Source organism: Ylistrum balloti, unplaced genomic scaffold (genome assembly GCF_031769215.1).
Source record: "Ylistrum balloti isolate Yb309-2 unplaced genomic scaffold, AGI_CSIRO_Ybal_v1 Utg371938, whole genome shotgun sequence".
NCBI lineage: Eukaryota > Metazoa > Mollusca > Bivalvia > Pectinida > Pectinidae > Ylistrum > Ylistrum balloti.
This window is the reverse complement of record NW_026782951.1, coordinates 48499-76312: the sequence shown is the minus strand read 5'-3', so window position 1 is coordinate 76312 and position 27814 is coordinate 48499. Positions and strand designations below refer to the sequence as shown.

At 38.3% G+C, this 27814-nt stretch overlaps 2 protein-coding genes and 1 long non-coding RNA gene across 3 annotated transcripts; 1 reads left to right on the top strand and 2 right to left on the bottom strand.

Moving 5' to 3' along the window:
* Positions 1–1478: 1478 nt before the first annotated feature.
* LOC132563958 (uncharacterized) lies at positions 1479–15847 on the bottom strand. The gene is given in 13 exon segments (XM_060228713.1): positions 1479–1702; positions 2613–2678; positions 3741–3812; positions 4282–4477; positions 4678–4802; positions 5172–5298; positions 5548–5671; positions 6256–7844; positions 11844–11866; positions 13506–13573; positions 13700–13811; positions 14132–14181; positions 15801–15847. Coding segments are annotated over 13 exon segments (2823 nt in total).
* Positions 15848–16800: 953 nt separating this feature from the next.
* Positions 16801–20419, top strand: LOC132563956 (uncharacterized). Its single transcript, XR_009554814.1, has 3 exons — positions 16801–16843; positions 18577–18728; positions 20292–20419. It is a non-coding gene; the product is annotated as an uncharacterized LOC132563956 (long non-coding RNA).
* Positions 20420–26286: 5867 nt separating this feature from the next.
* LOC132563957 (uncharacterized) lies at positions 26287–27522 on the bottom strand. The gene has a single exon (XM_060228712.1). It carries the CDS (start codon positions 27520–27522, stop codon positions 26287–26289), a length of 1236 nt encoding a protein of 411 aa, XP_060084695.1.
* Positions 27523–27814: the final 292 nt, after the last annotated feature.

Sequence of the window (27814 nt, the reverse complement as noted above, 5' to 3'; positions counted from 1 at the left end):
AGTTAACATTGTGTCCGTGATCTAAGAGTTAACATTGTCCATGGTCTAAGAGTTAACATTGTGTTAACCATGTCCGTGATCTAAGAGTTAACATTGTCCATGGTCTAAGAGTTAACATTGTCCATGGTCTAAGAGTTAACATTGTCCATGGTCTAAGAGTTAACACTGTCCATGGTCTAAGAGTTAACATTGTCCATGGTCTAAGAGTTAACATTGTCCATGGTCTAAGAGTTAACATTGTGTCCGTGATCTAAGAGTTAACAAGAGTTAACATGTGTCCATGGTCTAAGAGTTAACATTGTCCATGTCTAAGAGTTAACATTGTGTCCATGGTCTAAGAGTTAACATTGTCCATGGTCTAAGAGTTAACATTGTCCATGTCCATTGTCCATGGTCTAAGAGTGATCTAAGAGTTAACATTGTCCATGGTCTAAGAGTTAACATTGTCCATGGTCTAAGAGTTAACATTGTGTCCATTATCTAAGAGTTAACATTGCCCATGGTCTAAGAGTTAACATTGTCCATGGTCTAAGAGTTAACATTGTGTCCGTGATCTAAGAGTTAACATTGTCCATGGTCTAAGAGTTAACATTGTGTCCATGATTTAGGAGTTTTACATTGTGTCCGTGGTCTAAGAGTTATCACTGTCCATGGTCTAAGAGTTAACATTGTCCATGGTCTAAGAGTTAACATTGTCCGTGGTCTAAGAGTTAACATTGTGTCCGTGATCTAGGAGTTAACATTGTGTCCGTGGTCTAAGAGTTAACATTGTCCATGGTCTAAGAGTTAACATTGTGTCCATTATCTAAGAGTTAACATTGTCCATGGTCTAAGAGTTAACATTGTGTCCGTGATCTAAGAGTTAACATTGTCCATGGTCTAAGAGTTAACATTGTCCATGGTCTAAGAGTTAACATTGTGTCCGTGATCTAAGAGTTAACATTGTCCATGGTCTAAGAGTTAACATTGTGTCCGTGATCTAAGAGTTAACATTGTCCACGGTCTAAGAGTTAACACTGTGTCCGTGATCTAAGAGTTAACACTGTCCATGGTCTAAGAGTTAACATATAAATACTGACACAAATCTTAAGATTTTTCCATGATCTAAGATGTTACTATTTCATCCATAACCTAAGAGCATATAAACACTGACACAAATCTGAAGATTTTTCTATGATCTAAGATGTAACTATTTTATCCACGACCTAAGAGTCAACATTGTGTTCAGGATGAAAGAATTAACATATAAAACTCAACACAAATCTTTCATTGTGTGCATGACCTAACATTTAACATATAAACATCGATACAAATCTCAACATTCCTCCATAACCCTTTCTCCATAATCCAAGGTAAGTGTTAATACTTTATCCATGGCCTAAGTGTTAACATATTATAACATTTTTCCATGACCTAAGATATTACTATTTCATCCATGACCTAAGAGTTTCTGATAGTTCATTTCTGATAGTCCATCATTATCCTGTAGAGTACTTGGCATTTTTTAGCAGCATGTTTGAAACCTTCTTCTTTAATGTATCCCATTTTCTTCGGTGTAATTCTCCTTGGTTTTCTGCACTTTTCTTCACTGCCAGAAGACAGTGTTGTTGCGAAGGGCAAGTTTTTTTTATGGTCCCATCAAAATATGAGGAGAAGTATTTCTTGATCTCATTTTCTTCAACCTCGGTCCATTTCACTCTTACTGCCAATTGCAATTAAAAAAAAAAAAAAGAAAGTCAAAAGCATTTTCATGTATGAAGATAACTGCTATAAGAATGTTTTAAGGTTTTAATTTGGAATTGATTTGGTAGACAACACACTTTTAATGACAGTGAAACAGAACTCTCAGCAGGATGACTTACCAAATGGATAAAGATCAAACAACCTTCACCCTGGACCATTCATTGGTCACTTGACATAAAATGCCATTACAAAGTGTTCACAATGAAAGCGAACAGATCTCAGAGTTGGTCCTTAGATTATTATAAGCAACAATAACCATTGCACATCTGCACATGATAGCATAGAAAGTTCAAAACAATGGAGTTCAAGATAATCTAAACAAGGGCCAAGGGGGCTTAATTGTCATCTGACCAAACTTCTGTGACCTTAAAGTATGCAAAGGTCATTGATATGAGGAAACTTTGTAGCACTCCAGCCTCGGTACCTACTACCCATATATAATTACCCTGGGCCTTTTGGTCCATGAGAAGATTGTTAAAGGTTTTACATATTTGACCCCTGTGACCTTGAAAGTAGGTCACGAGCATCCATACGAGTAAAATTTGTAGCACTCCATCCCTGGGTCTTTCGGTTATTGAGAAAACCTTTAAGTAAAAAGTTTACGCACAGCAGATGCAACATAGTTCATCTTGACCTTTCGGGTCAGATGACCTAAAATTGCTGACAGATTATGAAAGGGCACTAGCACAATCATGTAAGAGCAGCACATGTTTGGTTGAAATCTGATATCATATATATTTGAATTACTTAAAGGAAATTACAGACTTTCATGATTTTTGAACTCCTATAAATGTCAACGGATTTCATTGACATAAAGCATTGATACTGTATATCAAGTGGATATCTGGTATTAATTATTGAATATTTACCTTTCTGTGACTTCTTTTTCTGTGGTTGTTCACTAAAGGAATCTACCATGCCAGATAGTTCCCAATCTGTTTGGTTAAAAGAAGAGAAGGGGAAATCAGTTAGCTACAAACTTTTTAACATCTTTTTTTTTTCATTGGTCTAAAGTCTAAAGAGGAGAGGTTTAATTGTGGGGCAGTTCTGTTCACAGGGTGTTTAAAAGTCTCCATATTGGATTTTTTGTTGCAGGAAACAACAATTTAACCATTAAATCCAAATCATGAAGAAAAACTATGAATAAATAATTTATCGTATTGCGTCATATGGATTTATTTCAAATTAAGCATCACTTTAAAAATGTTGTTTCTTCTGTCATACAACAGTGCACAATACTCATAAAAGCTGATTACTTAAAGCAATACATTCAAATTTTCCAAATAAACTCAAAAGTCACAGATTTTATAATTTGTGTTAGCCTGTGGAACCTCTGGCAAGACTTCTTCCGATGTCATTTGGTTTATCACGTCAAGATTTAATTAAATTGACCAATGTCAGCACCTAGGGATTTTCTAAATAAGCATCAGTGGGGCATGGCTCAGTCGAAATTGGCAAAATGTTTTGAGGATATCATGTGTACAGTGTGTACACAGCTCTTCTGTAATGACCCCTACTATAATTATACAAATATTGCACCTCACTCAATTGACTAAATGAGATTCAATTTATGAATGTAAAGAACATAACTGATAATTTCCATGTCAGATTTGGCTGTTTCATTAATATGTGCCGTAATGTGAAATTTGACATGATTTTGACCATTGTATGGTCAAGGACATCCATTTAACTTTGCGGTGTACCAAATGTACAGAAATGCACGCATAATGTCCATCAAATTATTATCAGTTTCCATTTCATCAATCTATTTTACAACAAAGGTGATCAGATACATGGCTTGGTCCAAATACTTTTTCACTGATAACTTGTTAACACATATAATCAACTCTGCCTTCTAGTTTCTACACATGGTAATTTAATGCCAGTACTGCTATGTAAATCTCGAAAGCATACCCCAGTACATATATGTTAAGTTCGTATCACTTAACTTTTTATGATAATTGAAAATGTGGGGAGGCGAGAAAAGCAATACGAACCATCAAGATGGGAATCTGAAGCAGTTGCATCGGTGTCTCCTCCCTTGCTCTCATGGATAGACTCTTCAAGTTCTACAGGTAACAAAATATCAAGTTCCATTATAAAATTCTAGTACTATCAACTTATTGTTCTGTATCTATTAAAGGCAAAAATATCCTCATATTTGGAATATTGTACAAGGCATACAATATTCACAACACCTTTTAATAATCTTCAGCAAGATCTAAGTTTTAACAAACTAATGCTTTATCACTTGACCAGAGCTACCCAATATCACTGTAGAACAACAGTCCATGTTTCTTTGCTTGATGATTTTGTTACACTTATTCAAATTGTAAATTTTATTTTGCACAGACATGAAACTATTTAAAGTATATATAACAATATCAGTGGAACATTATATAATGAATTGGGACCTGACAGGACAGACAAAACAGGGGCAATGTTTAATGCCCCAGCTATTTAGCTGTCTATATGTGAATCATACATGGAGTGAAGTAGATTTGAGTAAATTTTGCAAACAAGTATATTTTCACATACCTTCAAACAGGATTTCTGAAAATTTCTTGTTAGCATATTTGCCAACAAGGTTGTGTTCTTGCATCAGCATTAATTTGGCAATATCTATTCTTTCTACTAGACCAGAAGTCTGTCGATAAAATGCATCATGGACCTTTTGTGTGTGCCCCAAGTGATTACAAACGTTTTTCCGTTGCTGTGAATCCAAACTTAATGCCTGAAAATAAAACAATATATTAATTATAAGAATTTGCTGATGCCCTTATTAAGATATATATTACCCTCTTGTTTGCAATACATAGAATTAATGACTGTAAAATGAGTGAAATGAAATTGACATTTAATACAACTTTAACAAAAGAAAACAACGCTAGGTTTCTTGCTCATTTATTTAATCATAATGTAATAGATAATTACCTATGCGATTGTTGCTGTCTGCTTGCGAAGATTAGTTGCATATATTCTCTGAGGGCTCACAAGTTTAACCTCTGGTCTCAATTTGACTTCTTCTAAAGCATCACCTGCCTGGATCACAGAAGTACCTTAAAAATAATTTGAAAAATGATCAAATACAACAAAACTAATCCGTTTTTCAGGTACAATTCTTTATTTTTGTTCAGATTGTAACTGCCATGTTTTAAAGTTTTTATGCCATGCCAAAAAGAATCTATTAAAAGAATTCACCTATTTAAAATGTTTAGTCTCTTTGCCAGGAAATGTTTAAATATATGCAGGTTGCATTCAGCACATCCACATAAGTAACATGGTGTCAGTGGCATTAAAAACTGACATCTTTAAGTGTGCAGAAAAATAATGTTAAGCTCAAATATAGGTAGATTTCAGTAACAATAAATTTTGGTTTCATAGCACTTGGATATCATGACATGATTTTATATATTAAATCTATTTACCTTTATTTGCAAAGATATAAGGGTTTTCTTTGTTAATCCCTCCTTTTTTTCTTTTTTCAGAATCTGCAAGAAAGGCAAGTGTTTTCTGCGTTTCTTTAGGAATCAAAAGTGGGACTCCTCTTCCAGTCTGATAAATAAATTTTTTTTTGTCAATTAGCTTTTACAGGTTACTATCTTTTATTTTTACACATGTGCAGAATGAGATGTCATGCACAGTATACTACTGCCATTATGTTCAATCAAAAGGTACATGCATGAACTTAAAAGGTGTTGTGGATATTCCAGGGCAGTTTAAAGCTAGTAAAAAATATGAGCAAGTTACAACAGCAAACCATGTTAATCTTCTCCAGTATGACTGAATGATCAACCAACTTACTTTGCCTCTGATTTCAACAAGCTCTTGATTCTCTAAAAGCATCTTTTCAAACTCTGTCAAGTCTTTCCTAAGTGCTGCATCGGCCTCATCCACCGACTTGGACCTTCTATAGTAGGCATCAACTCTGAAAAATGCATCAATATAGCAACTATTTTTTACATGCAAAATAGAACCGAATAAAAGAATGCAATCCATTTTATGGTAGCAATGTACTTGTTAATACAGGGTTCATACAGGAATATTGCTACAATAGTTTAAGGCCCTCACAAATTTTAGACATCTATACGAGACAACAAAATTAACAGTTTCATATACATTTTGTCTGCAAATACGGAAATAACCCTATAGGCAAAAGCCGCTGTTTCTTTTTTAATCCATAGCTTAGAGGTCAAAAACTCACTAAACATGGCAAGAATTCATACAGAAACTATAATTAATGCATATTTCATCAAATTCAAGGCCAATTTTCACAAATTCAAGGCCTTAATGTGAATTTAAGGCCATTTAAGGCTTTTTCACCATTATCAGGGATTTTCAAGGATAAGCTCTGTTTTGTTTTAGGGCAATTTAAAACCCTGAATTATTCAATTTTTCAATCATTTGGGAGGTCTTCTTTAATATGGAAAATAAGTATTTCTGCAATAAGATTTACTATATTTTTATCGTAGTAATTAATTTTAGGATCAATTAAAATAAATACATATGTACCTTAGACTCTCCAATTCACCAGGACGCCTCCGGTTATATACCATAAGTCTCACTGCAGTCAAAACAGCTACCTCTCTGTAGAATGCCTCATTGATAGTGCTTTGGTCCAGATCTAAATCTTGCAGTTGCGTGACAAGGTAGGATGCCAGTTTCACAATATCATCAGGAATTGGCAGAGGTGACAATTTATTGAAATGCCTTTCTTCCAATGTAACACGCACAATTTTGGAAACTTTGACACTCCATTCCATTTGGAGTAAACGAAGGAAGTCTGTCGCTGCCTCTTTAGCCTTTACATTACTTTCCTTAATGGCAAGGCCCAGTTTTGCTGACGTCAAATGTGTAAGGTCATATCCAAGTTTCAATGCGGTACTGGGATTTTTCAATTCCTCATTTTCATCTTCATGACAGGCTTTCAGGGAGCACTGGACAACACTATCAAAATATGCAGGATTCAAAAACTCATCCATTGTTGCATTTTCAAGTCCGGAAGATTCTCGTAGTAAAAGCAAAAGTCTAGCAGCAAGTCTCATCCTAAAACTTGTAAACCCTCTACTCCTCAATTTATTACCAATGTTTTTTACCAGCCAAATATCTCCAAGAGCCACTATTAATCGGTCATTCTGTGCAACTGATGTGATGTTGTCTCTTGTCATGGATGGGAACACAGTTTTTTCCAGTTTTTTTGATGCATGTGAAGAGAGCTTCCCAGTCATCACCTTTGACTGAATGATTGCAAGGCCCTTATTGAATGAATTACTTGCACTCTGGTTCTTTTGATCTGCACACGGACAAGCAGCATTGTGTTTAGTAATATTTTGCAGTGTAATCCACTCCTCACACAATGGGCATGGCCCATGCTTGGATACATCAAATACTGATGTTTCTGTTCTACGCGAAAGAACAATTTCACCTTTTTTTTCACTTAAAGCCTTGGAGTTGTGAAAATTGTTTCCCTTATTGCAAAGAATGGTCTGTTTCTTACGCAGCTGTGTCTTTATTTGTTTGGAAGATGGATCATTACTATCTATTTTCCTTTTCATATCCACCATATCTATCACTTCTTTTTCGTTTCTGTTCAAATGTGTTTGCATGTTAGTCATCAACTTGTGGAAGAAATAACAGGCATTTTTTCTATCGTATGTCCTCCCATGTTTTGAGCTATTATTTGAATTCTTTTGGAATTTCAATGTGTAGATATTCGGACAGTTAATGTCAAATATGTAACTGTCTGGATTTTTCAATGTGGCTGAATCCTGAATGTCTCCATCTTCCGAATGAGTCTCTATATCTGGTTCAGTCTCCTGGCAAGCTTTAGGGAAAGACTGTAAGATTCTGGTTGTCTCAAGTCGAAAATGTGATGCAGTCTCCAAAACTTCATCTGTATCAGCACTACAATGCATAGGGGCAAGTTTGGTTGCTTCAACTGGTGCACTACACGATGAACCATTTGAGAAGGCTGTTCCCTCATCGTAAACATCTGACATTTCTTCACTATCTGTGTAATCATCACTTTCAGGGCAATAGTCTATATCATTGCAATCAGAAATGACACTGTCTTCATCTTTCGGACAGTCAGTATCCAGTATCTGCTTAAAAGGAGACAAGACTGTGAGAAGTTCATCCTTACCCACGGACATGCAAGAGTCCTTAGAGGGAGACAAGACAGTGAGGACTGCGTCATTTTCCACCAACATGTGAGGGTCCTCAGAGGGAGACAAGACTGTGAGGACTGTGTCTTTATCCGCCGACAAGTGAGGGTCATTCTCAACAGATATGTGAGGGTCCTCAGAGGGAGACAAGACTGTGAGGACTGTGTCATTTTCCACCAACATGTGAGGGTCCTCAGAGGGAGACAAGACTGTGAGGACTGTGTCTTTATCCACTGACATGTGAGGGTCCTCAGAGGGAGACAAGACTGTGAGGACTGTGTCATTTTCCACCAACATGTGAGGGTCCTCAGAGGGAGACAAGACTGTGAGGACTGTGTCTTTATCCGCCGACAAGTGAGGGTCATTCTCAACAGATATGTGAGGGTCCTCAGAGGGAGACAAGACTGTGAGGACTGCGTCATTTTCCACCAACATGTGAGGGTCCTCAGAGGGAGACAAGACTGTGAGGACTTCATCATTTTCCACCAACATGTGAGTGTCCTCAGAGGGAGACAAGACTGTGAGGACTGCGTCATTTTCCACCAACATGTGAGGGTCCTCAGAGGGAGACAAGACTGTGAGGACTGTGTCTTTATCCGCCGACAAGTGAGGGTCATTCTCAACAGATATGTGAGGGTCCTCAGAGGGAGACAAGACTGTGAGGACTGTGTCATTTTCCACCAACATGTGAGGGTCCTCAGAGGGAGACAAGACTGTGAGGACTGTGTCTTTATCCGCCGACAAGTGAGGGTCATTCTCAACAGATATGTGAGGGTCCTCAGAGGGAGACAAGACTGTGAGGACTGCGTCATTTTCCACCAACATGTGAGGGTCCTCAGAGGGAGACAAGACTGTGAGGACTGTGTCTTTATCCGCTGACAAGTGAGGGTCATTCTCAACAGATATGTGAGGGTCCTAAGAGGGAGACAAGACTGTGAGGACTGTGTCATTTTCCACCAACATGTGAGGGTCCTCAGAGGGAGACAAGACTGTGAGGACTGTGTCATTTTCCACCAACATGTGAGGGTCCTCAGAGGGAGACAAGACTGTGAGGACTGTGTCTTTATCCGCCGACAAGTGAGGGTCATTCTCAACAGATATGTGAGGGTCCTCAGAGGGAGACAAGACTGTGAGGACTGTTTTCCACCAACATGTGAGGGTCCTCAGAGGGAGACAAGACTGTGAGGACTGTGTCATTTTCCACCAACATGTGAGGGTCCTCAGAGGGAGACAAGACTGTGAGGACTGTGTCATTTTCCACCAACATGTGAGGGTCCTCAGAGGGAGACAAGACTGTGAGGACTGTGTCTTTATCCGCCGACAAGTGAGGGTCATTCTCAACAGATATGTGAGGATCCTCAGAGGGAGTCAAGACTGTGAGGACTGCGTCATTTTCCACCAACATGTGAGGGTCCTCAGAGGGAGACAAGACTGTGAGGACTGTGTCTTTATCCGCCGACAAGTGAGGGTCCTCAGAGGGAGACAAGACTGTGAGGACTGCGTCATTTTCCACCAACATGTGAGGGTCCTCAGAGGGAGACAAGACTGTGAGGACTCTGTCTTTATCCGCTGACATGTGAGGGTCCTCAGAGGGAGACAAGACTGCAAGGACTGTGTCATTTTCCACCAACATGTGAGGGTCCTCAGAGGGAGACAAGACTGTGAGGACTGTGTCTTTATCCGCCGACAAGTGAGGGTCATTCTCAACAGATATGTGAGGGTCCTAAGAGGGAGACAAGACTGTGAGGACTGTGTCATTTTCCACCAACATGTGAGGGTCCTCAGAGGGAGACAAGACTGCAAGGACTGTGTCATTTTCCACCAACATGTGAGGGTCCTCAGAGGGAGACAAGACTGTGAGGACTGTGTTTTTATCCACCAACATGTGAGGGTCCTCAGAGGGAGACATGACTGTGAGGACTCTGTTTTTATCTGCTGACATGTGAGGGTCCTCAGAGGGAGACAAGACTGTGAGGACTGTGTCTTTATCCGCCGACAAGTGAGGGTCATTCTCAGAGGGAGACAAGACTGTGAGGACTGCGTCATTTTCCACCAACATGTGAGGGTCCTCAGAGGGAGACAAGACTGTGAGGACTGTGTCATTTTCCACCAACATGTGAGGGTCCTCAGAGGGAGACAAGACTGTGAGGACTGTGTCTTTATCCGCCGACAAGTGAGGGTCATTCTCAACAGATATGTGAGGGTCCTCAGAGGGAGACAAGACTGTGAGGACTGCGTCATTTTCCACCAACATGTTAGGGTCCTCAGAGGGAGTCAAGACTGTGAGGACTGCGTCATTTTCCACCAACATGTGAGGGTCCTCAGAGGGAGACAAGACTGTGAGGACTGTGTCTTTATCCGCCGACAAGTGAGGGTCATTCTCAACAGATATGTGAGGGTCCTCAGAGGAGACAAGACTGTGAGGACTGCGTCATTTTCCACCAACATGTGAGGGTCCTCAGAGGGAGACAAGACTGTGAGGACTGTGTCATTTTCCACCAACATGTGAGGGTCCTCAGAGGGAGACAAGACTGTGAGGACTGTGTCTTTATCCGCCGACAAGTGAGGGTCATTCTCAACAGATATGTGAGGGTCCTCAGAGGGAGACAAGACTGTGAGGACTGCGTCATTTTCCACCAACATGTGAGGGTCCTCAGAGGGAGACAAGACTGTGAGGACTGTGTCTTTATCCGCCGACAAGTGAGGGTCATTCTCAACAGATATGTGAGGGTCCTCAGAGGGAGACAAGACTGTGAGGACTGTGTCATTATCCACCAACATGTGAGGGTCCTCAGAGGGAGACAAGACTGTGAGGACTGTGTCATTTTCCACCAACATGTGAGGGTCCTCAGAGGGAGACAAGACTGTGAGGACTGTGTCTTTATCCGCCGACAAGTGAGGGTCCTCAGAGGGAGACAAGACTGTGAGGACTGTGTCATTTTCCACCAACATGTGAGGGTCCTCAGAGGGAGACAAGACTGTGAGGACTGTGTCTTTATCCGCCGACAAGTGAGGGTCATTCTCAACAGATATGTGAGGGTCCTCAGAGGGAGACAAGACTGTGAGGACTGCGTCATTTTCCACCAACATGTGAGGGTCCTCAGAGGGAGACAAGACTGTGAGGACTGTGTCATTTTCCACCAACATGTGAGGGTCCACTGAGGGAGAAAAGACTGTGAGGACTGTGTCTTTATTGAGGGTCCACAGACATGTGAGGGTCCTCAGATTGAGACAAGACTGTGAGGACTGTGTCATTTTCCACCAACATGTGAGGGTCCTCAGAGGGAGACAAGACTGTGAGGACTGTGTCATTATATACACAAACATGTGAGGGTCCTCAGAGGGAGACAAGACTGTGAGGACTGCGTCATTTTCCACCAACATGGGTCCTCAGAGGGAGACAAGACTGTGAGGACTGTGTCTTTATCCGCCGACAAGTGAGGGTCATTCTCAACAGATATGTGAGGGTCCTCAGAGGGAGACAAGACTGTGAGGACTGTGTCATTTTCCACCAACATGTGAGGGTCCTCAGAGGGAGACAAGACTGTGAGGACTGTGTCATTTTCCACCAACATGTGAGGGTCCTCAGAGGGAGACAAGACTGTGAGGACTGTGTCTTTATCCACCGACAAGTGAGGGTCATTCTCAACAGATATGTGAGGGTCCTCAGAGGGAGACAAGACTGTGAGGACTGTGTCATTTTCCACCAACATGTGAGGGTCCTCAGAAGGGAGACAAGACTGTGAGGACTGTGTCTTTATCCACCGACAAGTGAGGGTCCTCAGAGGGAGACAAGACTGTGAGGACTGTGTCTTTATCCGCCGACAAGTGAGGGTCATTCAGAGGTGTGAGGACTGTGTCTTTATCTCAAGGGACAAGTGAGGGTCCTCCAGTGCCAAAGTTATGTCTTTATAAAATTTTTCAAGCAATTCATACTTCCTTTTGATTTTCAGCTTTACCTGAAATATGATAAAATGTATTAGTATTGCAAAATATGTTATTGCGATTGTATATGTATTTTAATAAATTTTATATAATACATGTTTTCTGGTTAAAACCAATCTGAATATGTGTTGGACACTTGTTTCAGATGTTGTGCCTTTCTGTTATTGAATAAAACATATTTGAAGGTTTTAATATATTCTACCTTTTTGACCTTAAAATTGGGTCAAGGTCATCCACACTAACAAATTTGATAGACATTGACCATGCGATGGTATTTGTGAAATACCATGCCTCCTGGCCTTCCAGAACTTATGAATTTTTTTAAAAGTTTGTTAACAAAAATAGAAGTTTTGCATTTTTGGCCCCTACCGAGGACCGGAAGTTGATATTTTACACAAAAATGTTCAATTAGAGCTGCTATTTATTGATGTTAGAGCTAAAATTGCATATGACGTCATGGTGGCCATTTTCTTTTTTTCAATGAAATTAAAAATATAACCAAATGAGAGGGGACATCTTGGGAAAACAATGCCATATTTTCATTGAGGAACACCCTTTGGTTTTCTTTTAGAACAAGTTTTATGAAATTGGCTGGCCTTTTCAAAAGATCAAAGGAATTTTTCAAAATAGTGTACAACGAAACCGGTAGGTGATACAGAAAAATTAAAGACATCAATATGACTGCAACATTCTGCACCAACCTGTACAACGAATTCTCAAGACAACTGAAAATTTATTTTTTTCTTAAATTTGACATATTTTGTACAAACGTGTATTGGAAAAGAGTTAGATATAAAAATTCTCTACTTTAAAATCAAAACAGCAACTCAACGGTTTTTGAGATACATGTTTTAAAGCTTTTAGCTGATGAAGTCTTGGAGGCCATATTGGAATTTTGACCAACTTCAAAATTCGGCATTGTCATATATCCATCAATAATATACTATATAGCTTACATACATGTCCTTTTGTCATTTAAAAGATTAGGAACCCACAAAATTGTGAAGAAGAATAATAAGAATAGGAACAAGATGTGTTCACGAAAACTATGCCCCAGAACATGGGCTTTATAAAGCAGGGCTCTCGATCTGCCAGATTTGGGGCCGAATATAGGCCCCATTCCCAATGCAAAATAGTATCTTTTTCCCCCAATTTAGACCCCAAGTTTCCCCAATTCTAAGGAAAACGTTATTTTCCCAATTTCAAGGGCCCCAGGCCCAAGTCCCAAAATGGGGTGTGAGAGCCCTGTAATGGCTTAGAATAATGGAAGATTTTTCATAATTTTTCACTGTTTTTCTGATCAAGGTCAAGGTCATTTGAAGGTCAAGGTCACACAAATTGCCCTCTATGGAAAGGTTTTGTCTTAAGGCACAATGTGTGTAAATATGAAGAAATTCCATGAAGTAATAAAAAAGTTATGGCCAAGGTTAAAGTTTCAGGACAGACAGACACGCAGACAGACCCACATGGGACAAAAACAATATGCCCCCACGATCTTCGATCCGGGGGCATTAAAAGAAACATAACAAAAACAATAGGTCTTTTCACCAGTTGGTGAAAAACCCTAATGAGCTGTCTAGCTCATGCCAATTGAATTTAAAAATCATTGAACTTCTCAAACAGTAACTGAAACACAAATGTCAAGATATATACTTATGCTGGAGGCTATAAGAGGAGAATTTTCTATAAAATCTGTAATTCTGGACAATGGTCTTGTCACTCTGTAAATAAAATGCAACAAAAAATGTGTCTACATAATTACTTTAATAACATATAAATGTGTATCAAGTTTCAATATTTTTGATTTTTTTGTTCCTTAAATGATTGTAATGTATTAAATTACAAACCTGCTATCTTCATTCCAAAAAGCTACTGTGACCTTCTTTTTTGTGTCCTGGTCATGTGTCACATATCCAGGCCACCATATTCCCATCTCCATTGCACATAAAACAATATCACCTAAATTGAAGAAAAAAAAAAGAGACTAAGTATCAAGTCATCCCATTATAGGGGTCATATACAGCAGAGTTAAACCTTGACCAAAAATATCATTAGCCATTTTTAACTGATTTCAGAATTCTTAAGGGCCACAACAAAGAAAATTAAAGTAACTTGTGAATTTTGGTGAGCCATTTTGGAAAATAAAGGGCAAGCTGCCCCATGGCTCCTTCCAGAGTGATTCTTGTACAGGTAATTTGAGTTTCCATGTAAGTACACCATAAGAAATTACAAATTGTGTAAGCACAATTTTAACATTTTGAAGATATTAAAAACTTTACCTTTTTTGTAGCTGTCACTCTTACTTTTTTTTGTCGTGGTTTCATCTGATCTGAAACAAGGAAAGAATCTGTAAGTCACACTTTTCTGATAATTTGGTTTATACAATACTTCAAGCTGCATACAATACCTTAGTACATTTTCAACTTACTTTTTTTGTCTTGGTTTGATTTGAAAAAAGGAATAAATCGTAAGTCACACTTGTCTAATGATTTCATACTGTATGTCCAGTGGTACACTATACTTCAGTACATTTTCAACTGCTTCCCTAGAAAAAATCCTCAATCCTCTCTTCATTTCGATCAGATCATTGTCACAACTTTCTTCCACAATTAGCATACATCTATAATTATTATAAAGAAGGTAAGAAAGTACCAGTTTGAATTCCCAATCAGACTTTAAATAAATCTCTAACATGATTATGTATTCCTGCTCAAATTATTGAAAAGCCTGTTGCATTTCAAAAAAAAAAAAAAAAATCCAATTAAAAGCACAAGATGAAACTAAGTAATGTAGCTCCAATGCTACCATGTGCTTCCACAAATTCTCCATCTTTGATTTTAAGAACTTCATGTTCATCACTAATGTCTGAAATTATGAGTTAAAATGCTGAATTCTGGGAAAATATGTTATATATAATATATATGAGTTAAAGGTGTAAAAATAGCAGTATGCATATATAATGATTTTGAACTTACCATCTAAACATTTGCGTTTTCTCTTTATTTCAATGTTACTACAACAAATTAATTATTGAAGATACATTTTGAGATGACAGGGTCACATATGCATATATATATATATATATATCAGTCCAATGTCAAACGACAAAAATTCATTCTTACTTTTGAATGCAAATGAGACCCCACCCCTAGAGCATGCAAAATGCATATTCTTATACCTGAGAATAATAAAATATAGTAATCGCATTGTTATTTTAAAAAATAAACTAATTGTGGATGCTTTTAAAAAAGCAATTGGAAAGATCGCAGCATTATTTACGCAGAAAACTGCCGTTAGAGGAATCTAACTCTTTTCGATATTTCAGCCAATGAGAAGGCCAGGATCGGTAAATTTTGTCTGAAAGGCCGTAGCAATAGGCTATTCGTACTGAGTACGTTTAGCCTAAAAAAGGAAGGAAACTTAAGAAATAATAATTTAATGTTGGTTAAAAGGACACATTAAGAAAAACAAAATTAAAAATAAAATCCATAATACACTATGTTTTTGTTTAAATCCGTAAGCACTGTTTAATTTCAAGACAGCAATCTGAACTTTGAAACCTTCTAAAAATTCAAAAATAAAAAAAACTTGTGCAAGGCAACACTTGATTTATAAATAGAATGTCAAAGTAGCAATATTAGAGTTATCTCCCTTCATTTCAATACGTTTGCTAATCATGTGATTTTTTCTTTTTTTAAGAATAGGTTCAAAATGTTGATCCCAACACAATATTATGGTAAAGAACAACTTTCAATTAGCCTAGATAACCTTACAGTAAGAGATGGCAGAGCTTGGAGCTTACTTTTCAGTCAGTAATCTTGCATCATCTGCAGCTGACCTGTTTTATCAGGAACGTATATACGTCCCTGGTTTTATCAAATACGTAAATGGAGCTCTCTACCATTACCTTTATTCCCTTGTCAAACACCTGTTTCAATGGATTCCTACTCAAATGATACAAGCTCTGGTGCCCGACCGCCTTCGATTTCCGCCATTACGTCGGTGTGACAAGTTAAACAACATATACGTATGTTTTAACATTGGTCAGAATGTCAGTGGTCTGACGTCTTCCTTAGGTTTACACAACAATAACTTTAGTCAATGACAAGAATCCAAATTAAAACAGTTAAAAACTATGTCGTTCGAGCACTGGTCAGGCGTGTCTAACGCTGACGAAATGGCGGGAAGTTACACGATACATAGGCCTAACGATTTCCTTACGGCTGGGTAACCGATTATTACTCGAAAATTATCTATTAGTTGACACTAATCGACCAAATCCATCATCGATGTTGAATTTCCAACACCTAGACATGGTTATGTGTTGGCCTGGACAATAGAAACGAAAGTACACTGAAGACCGACATTTTGTTATCGGTAAACAAATCCACACACACAAGGCCTACCAACTTGCTTCTGCAGCCAACTTCCAATCCTAGTTCAGTACAGATACGTAAAAAGTATATACTACTTATTATATAGGAATATTACTTAAAGCAATCTTTATTTCTTACCGATATACATCACGCGAGCAAATTAAACATGTTCAAATGTACTGCCGTACGAATCACGACGTGTGTTGTTACAAAGTCAAAGGCATAAACAAAGGATATGGCAGAACTAATATTGAGACGTAATACTGCATCATGAATAGCAAAGTAGATATAATAAATCAAGCTAATATAAAATCAGCATGTTAACTTACTGTGATTTATAAGTTTAACTCCAATGTCCCCACCGTCCTATCTCTCTCCAACAGCATGGCGGAAGTTCGTGCGCACGTGCAAATTCTGCGCACGTGCAAATTCGCGGGGAAAAAACCCCGCTGTTATGGACTAAGACCACAATTAAATACTTCCGTGTTGGACATGGTCTGTCTCCAGTATCTGTTGTTACCAGGGAAAGGCCGTCAGGACTGGGCTTGGTGATCAGCTGAAATTCCTGGGTGGTCAGTCTTCTGGTCAGAGCTGGTCTCTCTTCTCTGGTGACAGGTACCTCAGGATCTTCAACTTTAAATACCTGGCCCTTATTCTTTGGAACATTTCCAGGCTTGAAATAATTGTTCCTTCTCTTTCTGTCTCCCTTCATATTGGTAATGGTCAGTAGTGGTCAGCAGTGTGGTCAGCAGTGGTCAGTCAGAAGTAGTCAGATGTATTACGAATACAAAAATCAAACTGAAGCTGACCATTTGATTGGTCATTGTGATATACACATCATTGCCTGTTTGATAATATAACATCAAAGGTGTTTCAGAGACAGGGAGAGCCCCAAAAGTAAACATAAAGGCCCAAAGAGAACACCCCACCCCCCCTCCCCTGCCTTTGGCATGGGTTGTCTTTGTATGTATACATGTGGCTGTTAGTTAGTCCAGTGGGTGTCATTCACTGTGATTGTTTACTGCAAGTCTTCACTGTTATCTATTGATTATTTCATGTCCAAATCAAAGCTGGAAAATGCTTTAAAGCAGATTAAATGTTCAGTTAATATCAAAATTTGGTAATTTAAAAAAAAAAATTAAAATTCTACGAAAAAAAATGAAGTTGTAATTTGAAATTGAAAAACTTTTTTGTATAGGTATATGTAGGAATTATTCAAGTTTATATACCAATTTACAGAACTGAAATATCTTAATAATTGCAAAATCTGTTTCATTTTTCCTGACGCTTGGTGTCTGTGATATGTACAGCAAAGTGTATGTAAAGCTGAGTTAAAATCTCAGTCTGAGAGGGGTTTTTCAATTCTTCATAACTCCTGTTTTATTTGACCTACGCTGATTCTGTTTACGCCGAAATGTTTGAAATAGCTCACAGTTGATGAAAATATTTTTTTTTAAATTTAAAAAAAAAAGTGTCCTTTAATGACATGACTAAAAATCCATGTTTTTATTTCTCATACCCACATTTTTTGACCGATTCTCATACAAATTGGCATGGTTGTTCTATATTTCATGACTGATTAGGTAGTGAAATAATTTTTAATTCATCATTTCGATTATAATTAAAATTTTAATTAAATTATATTTTTTTAAAATTTTTTAAACTTTATTTTCTGGAGTGATCAGGACATCTATAAATAGCATCAAATTAGCATATTTGTGTTCTTGTGTATTCCTACGCCAGATTTTTAAAAGTTAAGATGGAGGATTTTTTTCAAATTATACAAGTACAAGATCTTAGAAAATTTTGTGGTTAGCCCCAGATAATGGCTTGTGTAGGATTTGGATTGGACCTGTAACAAGGACAGGGAAATATGGAATTCTGTCATTTAAGGACCCCAGTGATTTAAAATGGAAAAAGAAACATGCACACAGACTTGCTTTTATTTGTTTTTCTGAAAATTTAGAATTGTCAAGTGATCTGGACTGTTCCCATCTCTGTCATAATAGTTTATGTGTGAATGTAGAGCACATAAGTTCAGAACCTCATTTTATAAATAATAACAGGCAGTACTGTTTAAATTCAAATGTGTGTTATGGTCATTTAGGGTTCAGTGACTGCATGTTGAATTTGAAAATGTAATTAAGTTTTTATTGATTTGAGGGTATTAGCTATTGTACACTGATGTATACAACATTGTCCGACTACCACCACGTGGAGGTTCCCTCATTAGGTAGTCATATATTTTGTTGTTGTTGTTGCTGTTGTTGTTACATTATTTTGTGTTTTTTTTCTGATTGTTGACATGTCTCTAATAAATTTGTTGTCACCTCTTCTTCTCAATACAGGTGGTCCTGAGGTCGGTTGTCTCCCCTACATGGATGGATGTTGGGATCTAGCTGACCTCTCCTGTAGTCAGACTTCCGAGCGGACCTGGACCTTTTCGCATGCTGCTTGTGCTGTTCTGCTAACAACAACATACTTCTTTTCTTGACAGCAGGTTTGTATTGGTGGTGGCGTTGATATATTTTCTCTGAGCTGAGTTGATCAAGTTTATGTTTGACCTCCCTACTCAGAGTACCACCAAAGTGTTCCACCTTCTTTTGAATGGCTTTCCCTGCAGTGTTGTTTAGGGTCAGAATGGCATTGTCTAACCTCCCCTCAGCATTTCTTCCAAAATTCTGATGTTTTGGTAAAGACACATTCAGGCTTCTGTGACAACCCTCATTTTTCTGTGTGGATGTGCTGAGTCTCATAGATCAAATAACATCAGTGCTGAGTTTCATTTTCAGAAGCTCCGACACCAACATCTCATCCTCCGATGTCATTTGAAGTTGATGGATCTGGTTTGAACTCAGGAACATTGATCGCACCCACCAGTTGTCGCTGTCACCACCAGAGCACAGCACGGAATGCTGCTTGCACTTGGAGCAGTCACCTGTGTAGCAGGATACAGTTGCATCTAACACTGCAGGTAAACGAGTCGTGATAGTCTCAATGTCTCTGGAGTGAATTTTCATCAATTCCTTGAAAATCAGACTGCTCCGGGCTTTCAAGTCTTGAGAAAATACCTTCTGAGCATGAGACCTCATCAGTCTGGTATGACCAGGAAACATTGACTCGCTCCACTTAGCACTGTTACATTTCCGGAACTGTGCTCTGCCAAGGTGGGTTGGGTCAGCCAGTCTCTCCACTTTCCACATGGGATGTAAGGCTCTCATGGCTTCCTCCAGGCCTTGGGCTCCAGTTCCAACGCCATCTGTGGTTGCATATTTTATTAGCACGCCTTGTGTAGCCAGTTGATCCCCAATGTCCTTTCCCATGGCATACTCGGACAAGCTGTCGTGTCGGTCAGTGTTGGCTGTGCAGTCAGGATGACCACCAGGACAGGTGACATCATATCCTTTCCCTCTCAGCCAAGCTCCTGTCCAGCAAAGTTTGTTGTGGAGGGCACGTCCAAGTATCCACTTCTTAGGGGTAGATGTCTCGATACCCAGACTTAACCCCTGTGAGGCATTCATCCCTGGCTTCTTAGCACTTCCAAATGATGTGCTGTTGTACCGCCCATCCACAGCTAGTCCGATGGTGCTCGGGGAATCATCTCCTCTCAGGGTGTTGGCCTCCACCACCAGTCTGGTCTTCTCGGACATGTCCTTTTTGTTGAGGGCAGTAATGTCCTTGGACACTTGATTTGCCTGTCGCTGCATTCCACTCTTGGCTCCTGCAGGTATATTCAGGTGTCCGAGAAGTAACCTGGCTCCTTTGGTGCTGACAGCCTGGCCACACAAAGCTGAAGGCAGGTACTTGTTGACAAGGGCTGGCTTTGGTCCGGGCTTATCCGTGTCTGCCTCTCTATATAGTTTGTACAGTGGAGATCTGTACTGGCATTTATTACATCGGACAGCACAACTCCATCCCAGAGCCCTTTTCCGCTCGGTGTCCAGTTCAAACTCCGGTACCATGCATGATGTAGTGTTTGGTTGTCCGGCGTGAAGTCTGATGATGTCGTTCCACATTTTCACCATCAACACTATGTCGATGATCCGGTTTCCTTCTATTACAGGCTCAGAGTTGGATTCTTCAGCTGTAACAGTTGCTGGCCGTAGTATCCGTGTTGGACATGGTCTGTCTCCAGTATCTGTTGTTACCAGGGAAAGGCCGTCAGGACTGGGCTTGGTGATCAGCTGAAATTCCTGGGTGGTCAGTCTTCTGGTCAGAGCTGGTCTCTCTTCTCTGGTGACAGGTACCTCAGGATCTTCAACTTTAAATACCTGGCCCTTATTCTTTGGAACATTTCCAGGCTTGAAATAATTGTTCCTTCTCTTTCTGTCTCCCTTCATATTGGTAATGGTCAGTAGTGGTCAGCAGTGTGGTGGCAGTGGTCAGTCAGAAGTAGTCAGATGTATTAAGAATACAAAAATCAAACTGAAGCTGACCATTTGATTGGTCATTGTGATATACACATCATTGCCTGTTTGATAATATAACATCAAAGGTGTTTCAGAGACAGGGAGAGCCCCAAAAGTAAACATAAAGGCCCAAAGAGAACACCCCCCCCCCCTCCCCTGCCTTTGGCATGGGTTGTCTTTGTATGTATACATGTGGCTGTTAGTTAGTCCAGTGGGTGTCATTCACTGTGATTGTTTACTGCAAGTCTTCACTGTTATCTATTGATTATTTCATGTCCAAATCAAAGCTGAAAAATGCTTTAAAGCAGATTAAATGTTCAGTTAATATCAAAATTTGGTAATTTAAAAAAAAAATTAAAATTCTACGAAAAAAAATGAAGTTGTAATTTGAAATTGAAAAACTTTTTTGTATAGGTATATGTAGGAATTATTCAAGTTTATATACCAATTTACAGAACTGAAATATCTTAATAATTGCAAAATCTGTTTCATTTTTCCTGACGCTTGGTGTCTGTGATATGTACAGCAAAGTGTATGTAAAGCTGAGTTAAAATCTCAGTCTGAGAGGGGTTTTTCAATTCTTCATAACTCCTGTTTTATTTGACCTACGCTGATTCTGTTTACGCCGAAATGTTTGAAATAGCTCACAGTTGATGAAAATATTTTTTTTAAATTAAAAAAAAAAAAGTGTCCTTTAATGACATGCCTAAAAATCCATGTTTTTATTTCTCATACCCACATTTTTTGACTGATTCTCATACAAATTGGCATGGTTGTTCTATATTTCATGACTGATTAGGTAGTGAAATAATTTTTAATTCATCACTTCGATTATAATTAAAATTTTAATTAAATTAATTTTTTAGAAAATTTTTAAACTTTATTTTCTGGAGTGATCAGGACATCTATAAATAACATCAAATTAGCATATTTGTGTTCTTGTGTATTCCTACGCCAGATTTTTAAAAGTTAAGATGGAGGATTTTTTTCAAATTATACAAGTACAAGATCTTAGAAAATTTTGTGGTTAGCCCAGATAATGGCTTGTGTAGGATTTGGATTGGACCTGTAACAAGGACAGGGAAATATGGAATTCTGTCATTTAAGGACCCCAGTGATTTAAAATGGAAAAAGAAACATGCACACAGACTTGCTTTTATTTGTTTTTCTGAAAATTTAGAATTGTCAAGTGATCTGGACTGTTCCCATCTCTGTCATAATAGTTTATGTGTGAATGTAGAGCACATAAGTTCAGAACCTCATTTTATAAATAATAACAGGCAGTACTGTTTAAATTCAAATGTGTGTTATGGTCATTTAGGGTTCAGTGACTGCATGTTGAATTTGAAAATGTAATTAAGTTTTTATTGATTTGAGGGTATTAGCTATTGTACACTGATGTATACAACATTGTCCGACTACCACCACGTGGAGGTTCCCTCATTAGGTAGTCATATATTTTGTTGTTGTTGTTGCTGTTGTTGTTACATTATTTTGTGTTTTTTTTTCTGATTGTTGACATGTCTCTAATAAATTTGTTGTCACCTCTTCTTCTCAATACAGGTGGTCCTGAGGTCGGTTGTCTCCCCTACATGGATGGATGTTGGGATCTAGCTGACCTCTCCTGTAGTCAGACTTCCGAGCGGACCTGGACCTTTTCGCATGCTGCTTGTGCTGTTCTGCTAACAACAACATACTTCTTTTCTTGACAGCAGGTTTGTATTGGTGGTGGCGTTGATATATTTCCTCTGAGCTGAGTTGATCAAGTTTATGTTTGACCTCCCTACTCAGAGTACCACCAAAGTGTTCCACCTTCTTTTGAATGGCTTTCCCTGCAGTGTTGTTTAGGGTCAGAATGGCATTGTCTAACCTCCCCTCAGCATTTCTTCCAAAATTCTGATGTTTTGGTAAAGACACATTCAGGCTTCTGTGACAACCCTCATTTTTCTGTGTGGATGTGCTGAGTCTCATAGATCGAATAACATCAGTGCTGAGTTTCATTTTCAGAAGCTCCGACACCAACATCTCATCTTCCGATGTCATTTGAAGTTGATGGATCTGGTTTGAACTCAGGAACATTGATCGCACCCACCAGTTGTCGCTGTCACCACCAGAGCACAGCACGGAATGCTGCTTGCACTTGGAGCAGTCACCTGTGTAGCAGGATACAGTTGCATCTAACACTGCAGGTAAACGAGTAAGGCTCTCATGGCTTCCTCCAGGCCTTGGGCTCCAGTTCCACCATCTGTAAGTCATTAACATGTATAGTAAATATCATCATGCTATCTCAATTACGAAGAGATTGATGCTCCGAACAAGTTTTTTTTACAAAGGGCAATAACTCTGTTATAAAAGGGCCATGGCCCCTAATTTTTGCACCTGACACACCCTCTGTAAGTCATAAACATGTATAGTAAATATCATCATCCTATCTCAATTATGAAGAAAGTTATGCTACGGACAAGTTTTTTTTTTACAAAGGGCAATAACTCTGTCACAAAAGGGGCCTGGCCCCTAATTTTTGTATGCGACACACCGTCTTTCAGTCATGAACATGTATATCAAATATCATCATCCTATCTCAATTATGAAAAGAGTTATGCTTCGGACACGAAATTATTGGAAGAAGAAGAACAAGAAGAAGAAGAAGAAACTCGTACAAAAACAATATGTCTCCCTTCTGGAGAAGGGGAGATATAATAGCCTTATCAACACTTTTTCTTTTTCATGATGATGTTGTGCACAGCGTCCTTAACATTCCTCCATGTTCGCTTTGACAAACACTTTTCTTTTTTGAGAACTAGGTCTATATCTCCCTTTCCTGGCACCTTTAGCATCTGAATGAAGTGTCCAAATTCTCTGTTTATGGCCTCTTTCTCCTGCTCTGACCATGGCCTGCGATTAACAACAGGTTTGGACTCACTCCGTCTTTCTTTATATGCTTTTCTGATGTTTTCTTTCGCAAAGATATGGCCTTTGGAACTGCAATACAGTCAAAACACTTTTTATGTTTTAATGCAGACATAACTCTTTATCATTACAATATTACTAGAAACAGCCTAACGAAACCTAAACCTACTGGATCATCATGGTTATCTTCATTTAGGCTATGTCACATTTGATCAAAGTAATGACACCAGTTTGAGTCATCAATTATATTTGTGTATAAGGTTTGACAAAGTTCCACTGACCTTGAACTTGTGACCTTAAGATTAATAAGATATTTCATTAAATATTAAAGCTTCATAAAAATGTAACATGATCATAGCAAAAGGCTCAAGCAATGGTGTAACTTGAATATACCAGCTATGGAATATGCAGGAAACTCATGACCTAAAAAAAAAAAAAAAGAACGAAAAGCATGAAAAAATAACCTTCAACAGGATGTGCATCAGACTGTTCAGTAGCACTGTCATCTTCAGAAATACTGTCATTATCATCATCTCCCCTATCCTGGTCATTTTCAATCTCGATCTCCTCTGTTTAACAAAGAGAAATGATAGATTAAACAACTTTCTATAAATTAAAGGTTTGTCCACTGAAAGAAGAGGCCCAAGTGAGCCTATATTGCTCACCTGACCTTGATGAGCCAATAAATACCCTGTGTAGACCAGCACAAGATATGCTACAAAACCATTTTTCCTGTTACATGACATTGTGACTTTGACCTCTGACCTTTGTTCATGGGCAACAACATATAATGAAGTAGGATCCAGTTTCATGCAGGGGTATCTGAGTTATGGCCCAAACAAGGTTTTTTTAAACACCAGTCCATTGTAACCTGGACCAAATGACCTTGTGTCTAGGTCATGTCACACCCTGAGGCTACGGTAAAATTTGTATGTCGATGAAAAAATTTGGTGAAAAAACAAAACTAGGTTTTGAGTTGAGAACCTTCAAGGCTTGCTTTCTGTTTATTATTTTTCACTGAAATACATGGACTTAACTGTTGCACTGAAATGGGCACTTAACATTACTTGTTCTGTAATCAGAACTGGGGACATACACTGAAATGAAGTTCTGGAAATGGGGATTTCACACACTACTTATTCTGTAATCAGAACTGGGGACATAACTTGAAATGAAGTTCTGAAATGGGGACTTCACACATTACTTATTCTGTAATCTGAACTGGGGACATACACTACAATGAAATGAAGGAAATGGGGACTTTACACATTACTGTATCAGAACTGAAGACATACACTGTAATTCAGGGGACTTCACACCAGAAAACACCAGAAAACCCGTATGCAAACTGATATTGTTAAAAATGTTTTGCCAAATCAATGGTCAGGGTAGCTTTTCTTATTGTTAATCAATTACAGCCACTGATACAATTTTGCTAAGGACTTTGACTATTTGCCCCCACCAAGTTTCAATGAAATACCAGAAGTAAGCATGTAGAACTCAAATATGTGTCAGCAAATCATCATATTTGTTGATCCAATGGACACACAGTTGAAATTTGAATGATATAGAATTTAGAAACTCAAGCATTTGCTCCTTATATTAAGTTTAAGCATGTTCAGTGAAACTGGACAATGTATGAAACTACCACAAAAGCTCAATTTAAGCTTTGTTTGAATTTCTTTCAATTTAATAATACAATTACATACATTGCCTTTTGATTTTAGCATACTTGTCACAAAGCAGACCTGGTAAGGTAGTGGTTAACCTTGATGTTTAACCTTGGTCAAATGACCTTTGCCTTTGACCTTTTGAACTAGAAATCAATAAGGTTATCTACTAGTCATGGCCACTGTTTCTAAGTTTGACAAGAATAAGGCGTAAATACTAATACCCTCTGCTGGCAGCTATATGTTTGTAGTATGAAAGCCTTATCCTTTTTGCTTTAGAGAAAATAGCTTACAGAACTTCTTTACCAACTTTTCAAAATCCAGTCAAAGTTCAAGGTCAAAAGTCATGGTATAAAAATTGTAGCTCCTGTCATGATGGTTAAATTTATATAATATGAAAGCCCTACCTCTCATACTTTAAGAGAAAGTAGCTTACAGAATGTCTTAACCAATTTTCAAAATCTTGTTGAAGTTCAAGGTTAAGGTCATTTGAATTGGTCAAAATTCATGGTATAAAATTGTAGCCCATGTCATGATGGATAAGTGTATGTTATGTTAAAATTTTACCTGTTATACTTTAAGAGAAAGCAGCTTACAGACCTTCTGAACCAAATTTTCAAAATCCTATCAAATTTCAACGTAAAGGTCATTTTGGTCAAAGGTCATGGTATAAAATTGTAACTCATGTCATGATGGATAAGTGATTATGAAAGCTCTGCCTTTTATACTATAACAGAAAGTAGCTTACGGGAAATTCTTCACCAAAAAATTTCAAAGGTCAAAGTTCAAGGTCAAGATCAGTTGGTGAACAGTCACTATCTTAATCTGTAGCTTGAGTCAAGATGGATAAGTGTATGTAAAATGAAAGCCCTGCCTCTTATACTTTAAGAGAAATTAACTGAACACGGACAGAGGGAAAGACAGACAGAATAATTCCTATATAACCCTACCCCCCAAAACCTTGTAAGGGTATACCAGTAATAAGTTACCAATGGAAAGATTAAGACAATTTATTTGATGTAAAGTAATATATCGGTGACTTACCTTACTCATTGAAAGTAATTTTCTCCTAATCTAGCCCTTCATTTACTCTAAGTAACATCTTGGTAATTTTTGTTTTTTGGACCAAGTCCAGAGGCTGTCTGTATACTTCTCTGTGTATGCGTATATCAAGACCCAAAAACTTGGCTAGCTGGTCCTGTCCATTTTCGCTCAGTTCATGTACCTGGGCCATAGTGGCAATGTGTTTTTGCAAATTTGTATACGTGATCAGGTCTGCATACTTGAGATTGACCTTCAAACACATTTCTCGCAATACATCTCTTGCTCTGTATGTCCTTGTGGAAAGTGATCTCCAGGAAAATACATATTTTCCAACAACACTTGCCTCCTCCCTCTTCTCTAACAGAAGGTTGATACTTGAAAGCATATCCTTTGTTAAAATTATTGCAACCTTTCTCTCTTGCTTTAATTTTATTTCAATGTGAGTCACTGATGAACTAAGTGCTCTTTCAAGTGTAGAAAGACTTGACCTGACCTCATTGTCAAATAGCAAGCTGTTCTGCATCTTCAGCGCATGTTTATAGGTTGCTACGGTAATTCTTTGGACATCTCCACCATGTTTCCTATTAAATAGTGTAACCAGGCAAAGAGTTAATTTTAACAGCTCAAAATAGATGGAAATATCATCTACGAGGTGCTGCATCATGGTCCTCATCTTTGATTTCAAGAATCTAGTCAACATGTAAACATCTGGACTCAGAGGCAGCATTTTCGGTGCATTGTACTTCTTTTCTTCTTGTGTCTGCCTGGCACGCGAAGAAATCAAATCATTCCAATTGGAGGAGTACAGCTTAAGAACATTTTCACCATTTTCTTTCTTACTCTGATTTTTTTCTGTAATACCATTAGACTCCAGAATTTTATCACAACATTGAAGGCTGTATCCTACCTTTAAAGTTAATGAGGGTGTGGTGTAGAAATGGGTATCTTCATTAAATCCTGCTAGAGATTTCACACAAGAAACAATGGTATAAAAATTGAGAGGATTCAGACAATCTTCCAAACTGAAGATGGGTGAAGGAAGTTTTCTGGTTTCCATGACAAGTCTGCCTAACTCTCTCATTCTGCCACTTATATGATTAGGCGTGTGCTCTTGAATGTCTTTGTTGTCAAATAGCCACCTTCCAAAATTCATTATCAATGAGTCACTGGTAACAACAGAGGACACCTCATCATTAACCATGGACAGTATGACCCTCTTGTAAAAACTTTCACCTACATTCTTTGGCAGAGACAACAGCATCTTTCCCTCTTTTACTCCTTGGCCTCGTTTGTTGGAGGAATTTGCTTTGCAAATTTCCCATGTTCATGCAAAGATTTCTTAGAAAATGATGCTTTACAACCTGTGCATGGGATATAGTTTGAGATAGGCTTACCATCTTCTTTTTCTCTGTATTTAGGAATAAGAGTTCCTTTCCCTGATTTGAGAACTTTGTGCTCCCAGTTTCCTTCATTTCGAATCTGTGCCCATGCATCTTTCCTTTCTCCTGAATGTTTTGGTAAGGCAAGAGCTCTTGCAACATCTTCTTCATCAC